The sequence below is a fragment of the Arachis hypogaea genome, chromosome 14 (assembly GCF_003086295.3).
Source record: "Arachis hypogaea cultivar Tifrunner chromosome 14, arahy.Tifrunner.gnm2.J5K5, whole genome shotgun sequence".
NCBI classification, from domain to species: Eukaryota; Viridiplantae; Streptophyta; class Magnoliopsida; order Fabales; family Fabaceae; genus Arachis; species Arachis hypogaea.
The window spans coordinates 119,312,631-119,320,425 of NC_092049.1; the positions used below are offsets into that span (position 1 = coordinate 119,312,631).

The 7,795-nt window shown below is 30.4% G+C and overlaps 1 protein-coding gene across 1 annotated transcript; it reads left to right on the top strand.

Moving 5' to 3' along the window:
* The first annotated feature begins 3,205 nt into the window (after positions 1-3,205).
* Positions 3,206-6,738, top strand: LOC112743839 (uncharacterized). Its single transcript, XM_025793201.2, has 7 exons — positions 3,206-3,558; positions 3,642-3,719; positions 3,883-3,989; positions 4,930-5,007; positions 5,217-5,318; positions 5,778-5,859; positions 6,359-6,738. Exons 1-7 carry the CDS (start codon positions 3,411-3,413, stop codon positions 6,475-6,477), a joined length of 714 nt encoding a protein of 237 aa, XP_025648986.1. The 5' UTR covers positions 3,206-3,410; the 3' UTR covers positions 6,478-6,738.
* Positions 6,739-7,795: the final 1,057 nt, after the last annotated feature.

Below are 7,795 nucleotides of genomic sequence, written 5' to 3' on the forward strand. Positions count from 1 at the left end.
CAGTCACGCGTGCGCGTCGTTTAGCAATTTTCCTCGTCATGCATACGCGTCAGGCATGCGTGAGCGTCGTTTGACGATTTTTCTTTCCGCGCGTGCGCGTCAGGCACGCGCTCGCGTCATTGTGCGAACTCCAATCCACGCGTGCGCGTTAGGTGCGCGCACACGTCGCTGTAATTTTCTCCATATCGCGTGCATGCGTCAGCCATGCACGCGCGTCGCTACTCGCTGGTTATCTCCTTAGTTTCTTGTGTTCCTTCCATTTTTGCAAGCTTCCTCTCCATTCTCTAAGTCATTCCTGCCCTATAAAGCCTGAAACACTTAACACACGGATCACGGCATCGAATGGTATAAAGGAGAATTAAAATACACAAATTAAAGACTTCTAGGAAGCAAGTTTTCAACCATAGATCAAAACTAGGAAGGAATTGTAAAATCATGCAATTTGTATGAATAAGTGGGCAAAGGATTAATAAAAACCACTTAATTAAATACAAGATAAATCATAAAATAGTGGTTTATCAATTGTGTAGAGGATAAACTTGGAAAATAAAAAAAAAGTAATATGGATATTTGAGAAAAAAATATTATTAAAGTTTTAATTTTCATCCCTAAAAATTTTAGTTTCTTGTGTTCCTACTTTTTGAAAATACTTAAAAGACTAAAATTTTACATTCAAAAATTAAAATTTTAATTTCAATATTTGTACTAATAAATCACAATACTATATTTCAGTCTCTCAATTTCAATGTCAATACTCAATACCAAACACTACCTGGTAAGTTTTAGAAAGTGCCGGTCAAAAGCTTTTCAGATGGCTCTGTCACTTTGGCGCCAAATAAAAAAGGTTTGAAGGGTTTCTTTTGCTTTTCGGTATCACTTTCGTTGGTAAAATTTATTTTAAAAGTGACTACATACTTTGTATTTATTGTAAAAACAAGTTTTTTAAATTTTTAATTATTTACTATTGATTGGTGCCTTCATTCATATAGGCCGCCCAGTGAAAAGTCTAAATCTACTAATTTTTCTAATTATTTATAATTTAGAACAAAAAATAACTTTAAAAATTAGTTGATATTAGCTAAAAAATAATTTTCTAATTAAATTCTTAATTAATATCTAACTTTTAAAAAATATAATTTATATCTTAAAATTTTAAAGTACTTTGTTTTTCGAAAATATTTATCAAATTTTTTGAAGTAATTTTTCAAATTAAAATGTAAGTTTTACATTGCCAATATATTATTTCATAAATTTTTTTTTACATAAATATAAATACTTTTTAATTAAATATATATATTTTAATTAAATATAGTCTTTATTTAAATAAATATAAATATTTTTAAATTAAATTTAATATATGCGATAAATGTTAGCTAATATAATATTCCTAAAAACTATTTAAGGAAGTGGACAATTACTAGTTATATTTTCAATCATAATTAACACGCCCTTGACTTCACTAATGCATTTTAGACTATATGTAAGACAAGAAATCAATTAATTTGTCACTTGTCTATAATAATATTAGTATCTCTTGTATTAATATCAGTTGTATAATTGTATATTTTATATACCTTTTTTATATTTTAATATTTAATAAAAAATTCTTGTTATGGAAAAAAATCGTATATGACTTTTAAACATTATTTAATTTTAGTTATATTTATTTGGGTTAATTTTAAATAGTGATTCATGTTTACTTGTCTACATAATAAATATTTGTTTTTTTAATAACATTAAATTACATTTAGAAAATCATATACATCAACTCTTTAGAAAACCACCATAAAATTTGTGTATTGTTTTTTGCGCAAATCTAACATTGTTGACGAGCAGAAAACTTTTTTAGCATTCAATTTTTAAACAAAAACAAAAATTGTGGCAAAAATAACTCCAAAAATCTGATTGATGGTCCATTTTAACGAAACGAGCATTTAAAAATTTGTCTAACACACCATATATATTTATGTTTGTTCCCTAAAACTAATGGCAAATTTAAAATTACATATTCAACCTTCTTGGTGTTAACGGCTTCTCAAAATTTCTTTCCTTCTCTTCTTTGTTTTTGTGTTCTTGTTCTTTTTCTATTGCTTGTTCTTTTGTTACTGGTGCTTCTTCTTTTTCTCTTAATTTTCTTAGTTGTTTAGGTTGAAGGGAGGGGTGTCTTGGAATTGTCATTGTTGAGGCCTATGTGGTGGTGGAAAGGCCAAAAGGATTAACAATAAGAGTTTGGAATTAGTTCCATTAACATGTGTTAGTGATGTTGATGTTAAGGTTTAGTTTGGTAAAGTTTTTTAAAGAGGTGTTTGTACTTTTTAAAAACACAAGTTTTTTATTTTGTGTTTGGTAAATAAAAAACACCGTATACTTATACTTGCAGTTTTTAAAATATTGGATACTTTTAAAAGCATCCAAGATAAAATTTTTTAAAATTGACTTGTGCTTTTAAAAATTTAAAAATCTAATATAATCTCATATATTAACTAATTTTTAAATTTAATGCTTAAATTTATGTCTTTTATAGTATTTTTAAATTTTAAAAATTATTTTACCAAATATAATTATTATTGTTTATGTTTATTAAAAGTTATTTTTAATTTGATTTATCAAACATAATGTTATACTTTTTTAAAAGTAATCTTTTAAAAATTAATTTTTATAAACTATTTTTAAAAAATAAAAATTTTACCAAACTAAACTTTAAGTTTACCACAACTGTATCTTTTCTTGAAGATCCAAGAAGAGTGGTGGTATATCCACATTCCTTTTTTTTTTTGTTGTATGAGTTTGTTTTTTATAGTTTATTCAAATTCTCATTAAGCTTTTAAAAATTTTAATATTTATTCAATGAATTCATTTTGAAATTGATATAAAAAAATTTCAAAATTAATTTAACATTAATTTAAATCATCATATAAAAACATATCATTATATAAATTGTTATATAAATGTATACCTATATATGGTTCCACCAAAATAATAATAATAAAAAAAGACATCTGCCAATCCAGCTAGGTCTAGTCTCTTGACAAAAATATATTTATGTACTTGCCATATATAATGTTGAATTTGAATATCTTCTCAACTCTCAAGAGTAAAGACCATGGAGCAAATTTCTAATTCTGAGAAGATCTCATTAACCTGTTGGACAATCAAAAACTACACCTCAAACCTATACATTGATACTAAAAACAACACGTGTCCCATGAAAATTGTGCCAACACCCAAAAAAGTACAAGGCGTGTGGCACGCCTGATTGGGGCAGGCGCACCCTAAAACTCACCAACACTGGAACAGTGGAACTGTTCACCAAAAAAAAAAAAAGTCCAGTTGGAGCTTGGAAGGAACACGAGCGCTCTTGGGTTGGCATTCTCCTTATCTGTTTCTGAGTCTTTGGGTGCAACATAACCATGGAGGGAATCGCAAGCTTGAAGCTAAAGCTCTCACCTTTCTCTTCCATAATGTCCACTTTCACCTCTCCTTCCTCCTCCTTTTCTTCAAACCCTTCACTTCTTCCAATGCGAACTCCTTCTTCTTCTTCCACAACCAGATTCCTTAGTGAGTCTCTCATTACAATTCACCTCTGATTCTTCTGCTTTATTCATTATTCTTGTTCATATTGTTTGTTGTTTTTGTTTCAGGGATTTACGCATTGACTAGCAACGACATCAAAGTTGGTACCAACCTTGAAGTGGATGGTGCTCCTTGGCGTGTCTTAGGTGATTCCTTTCTCACATTTATTATCTATTTAATCGAATGAGATAAAGCTAGGAATTACTAGTAGAGAGTACTCGAAGAGCCATAATGTGAAGTTCTGGGCTTATTATTATTAGAGCATAATGTGACATTAGTTTATTTGAAATTGCATGATGCATGGTTCAGAGTTTCTTCATGTGAAACCTGGAAAAGGAGCAGCATTTGTGAGAACCAAGCTAAAGAACTATGTTACAGGGAATACAGTTGAGAAGACTTTTAGAGCTGGAAGCTCGGTAATCTATTCTAAACTGCAGTTTTAGACTTTTAGGGCTCATGCTTGGAGTTGTTATGTTCATAATTGTCACTTGAATATGAAAAGGAAATGTTTAATATGTCTTTACTTTCAAGTTACAAGATTTCTGCATCATAGTTATTTGATGATTGGTTGACTATATTCTTTTGGTGATGGGATTTGAGGAACATTAGCTTTTGGTTATTAGTTACATTTTTCTTTGAGAAGAAATATAAAAGCTAATGGGAAGGTTATGCATGTTATTAATAATATTACATAACACAACTCTCCTCTATTATCCGAGTTCTGGAGAGGCTATGCAAAGCACATCAGTGAAAAAATTGCTAATCAGAATTTTAGTAGCTAAATATTTTAATTTTATTTTCATTTGCATGCTCAACTTGTACATTATGGCAGCCTTTTATATGGTAAGCCTTTTTTCTTTAGGGTAGCAATTACATAACCACTGCAGGCTTAAGTACCGTAGTTTGCTATCAATCATTAAGATCAGGTTATGCTAGGCAATGACATAGTTTGTTCTATGTTCCCAATATTAGAGCTGCTTATAGCTCTGCGGATTGTGACACAAAATATCTGAATCCATATCCTACTTGTCTTGCCCCTGTGAAAATCTTAGTAGTTTATGCTGATAGTTCAGTCTGTCACAATCTTAAAAACCATCAAGCATATCATATAATTGAAATAAATACGAAGTCTGTGATCTCTATTTTAAAAATGGACAAATGATTGAAGACATCTTAAAAGCTAATAACAAAACAAGTGATGACATTGATTTGTTTTCTCCGCACCTGGTGTGGCCATTAGAAGTGAATTATGAACTTTGTTGTGTCTATCTGTTTGTTGCTTCCAATTTCTGTTTGATGCTTTAGATTTATCATTTTTTAATTTTCTGCTTTATCTGTTCTCTTTCATATTGACAGATTGATGAAGCAAATGTAGTCAAGGAAACAAAGCAATTCTCATACAAAGATGGGTCTCAATATGTCTTTATGGACTTGGTATTATCTGAAATCGATATAGTTTGGCAATCTCTATATATCTCTATTCTCTTTGCAAATTATAATCACTGCTCACGCTCATTGAATGATGAGTTATCATAATTAGCAATATGATTATATTCTCTTTCTCCTTAATTAGTAATTAATTTACTAGCTATATCAATTTTGTCATAGTCTCTGTTTGATTTGGTCATTTTTTAATATATCAGAACACATTTGAGGAGAGTCGTCTTGGTGAATCAGAAGTTGGAGACAAAACAAAGTGGCTGAAAGAGGGAATGGACTGCAATTTGCTGTTTTGGAATGGAAAAGTAGCCTTTTCATCACATAATTTACTACCTGCTTTTATTATTTCTTTGTTTTCTTTTTTCTTTTTTTAATCCTAGACCATAGATATGCAGAACTACGTTCAACAAGAAGTAGTTGAAATATTACTCTACTCTAAAATCCCAAATAACATTGAAATATTTCTCCACTCCTCACTTTTTCTATTCCATTAATGACCACTCCATTCATCATATAAAATCTCCCAAACATAGCCACACGTTCTTGTAAATTACTAAAATTAATATAATGGTTATCAAAACCCTTGGTTATAATGGTTCCTCCAAGCATTATTCCTTCAAGGAATGTTCTTTTTTTAGCTAGTTGGTTCAAGTGTGATTGCATGTGAATAGGATTCTTGCATACGCATAGATTGGTATGATGTTTAGAAATGAAGATGATTCTGTTGATCTTGATTAGCAATTATTGTCTTGATATCTTGGCAGGTTATTGATCTTGATCTCCCTATCACAGTCAAGCTCACTGTAGTTGATGTGGATCCAGGACTTAAGGGCGACACAGCCCAAGGTGATGTCATTTTTTTAATACCATAAAATGGGTAAAGTGCAATTTTTACCCCCTAACGTTGGCTGTGGGGATAGAATGAAAACTTTTATAAATTTTAGGTGTAAAATTGAAAAGTTTTTTCGACATTAAATGTAAAATTGAAACTTTTGGTAAATGATAGAGGTAAAAAATACACTTTGTCCCATAAAATTCTATTTGACCAAATTCTTGCTGTAAATGTAGCAAGTGTCAAGCATATACGAAATCAAGAAAGTTCGCCTTTACACTGAAACGAACAAATCATTTGCTATACCATGTTTTTTGCTATGGCTTACAAAGAATCTGGAGCATTATTGGTCTTGATCTGCTTATTGTTGGCCATGAAAGACAGAATTAGTTTGTTTAAAGCTTCTATTTTGAAAGAAAATAAAATTGTGATATCTTATTATTGTATTAACTTTTTTACTTTCATTCCCTTGAAGAACTTACTGACCCTCTGAAAACTGTATTTATTTAACAGGTGGATCAAAGCCAGCAACGCTTGACACTGGTGCTGTCGTCAACGTTCCACTCTTTGTAAACATTGGCGAAGAAATAATGGTTGATACAAGAACTGGGCAATACATGAGTCGTGCTTGAGATGCACATCAAGTTTTGTAGTTAAAAGTGCAAAAACCATGGGTAGAGAGAAATTTATAGCATTCAGCATATTTATATTGAATTTAGCAGATTGGTACATGCATTGTAACATTGAGTTGAAACATAATGCGAAATGAAGCTCTTATGCAGCATTGTTCTTCAGCATGCTAATGTTGCATAGAATTTTGTTCTCATGATGTCATGTAATTTAACACTTCTGTTGGATGATTAGAAGGAATCAACTACTACCATTTGTGCTCACTAGATAATTTTCTGGGATAATGGTTCAGTAATATTATGCTTTCAACAACAATTAGGATATACCAAGGTTCTGAAAACCAAACTGGTAGAATTAGAAATTTAAAGGTTTAATGATCCAATCAAGATTGAATCAAATATAATAAAATAATATATTTATGTACAATATATATTAAAAGAAATGATTTTTTTTTTTTTGTGTTTTACTGGTTTTTTTTTTATTGATTTTCAATTTTTGAGTGTTTTTTTAATAATTAGTTTTTACCCTAAAGCATACTAATCCTCTGCTAGCCAATTTCCAGTTAACCTAGTCGACCTAGCTGGTTCAATCTGATTCTCAAAATCATGAGAGATACTGTTATGGAAACTTATACTCAATTTAGTATTACACATAAGTAAAATAAGTAAATAACAATAATATGTATCTACAGAAGTTGAGAATATGCCTAAGGATATTAATAGAGAGATGAATGTTGCACACATACAAAGAGTTCAAATATGTTTTATTAATTCTGAGGTCAATCTCATACAGGAAAAAAAAAGGAAATATAAGAAATGAGCCGAAAACATGAAAAAGAGAAGAGAAAAAAGGAATATCTCAAAGGAAAGAATGAGAAGAAAACACCCCTATATCCATTTAAATTGTCTCCTATCTATATTAGCAAAATCCGTATGAAGTAATCAACTCGGTTAAATATGTACAAAAGCTATCATTCTAATTCTAAATATCCATGAAAGCAATTATTTGTACATTCCTCAACTACTATAATAAAAACATTTCTCCATGTTAAACCCAAGAGAAGAGTTCCTCTTCACACAAAAATTCATGTTCCACTTCAATTCGGTAATTCTTACATGTTTGCAACTAAATTTCTTTCACTGTGATGTATCAGCTTGGATTCTATCTTTCTTCACAACATTTACATAGTAGAGGATCCATGCTGGGAACAACACCTTGCTTAAATGCTGCACCAAGCAAAATGGAAGCACAAATTAATCTCCCTTGTGCATTGAGTTCTTTGATCAACATTTCATAAGAAAGTTTATGGGGAACCCCTCC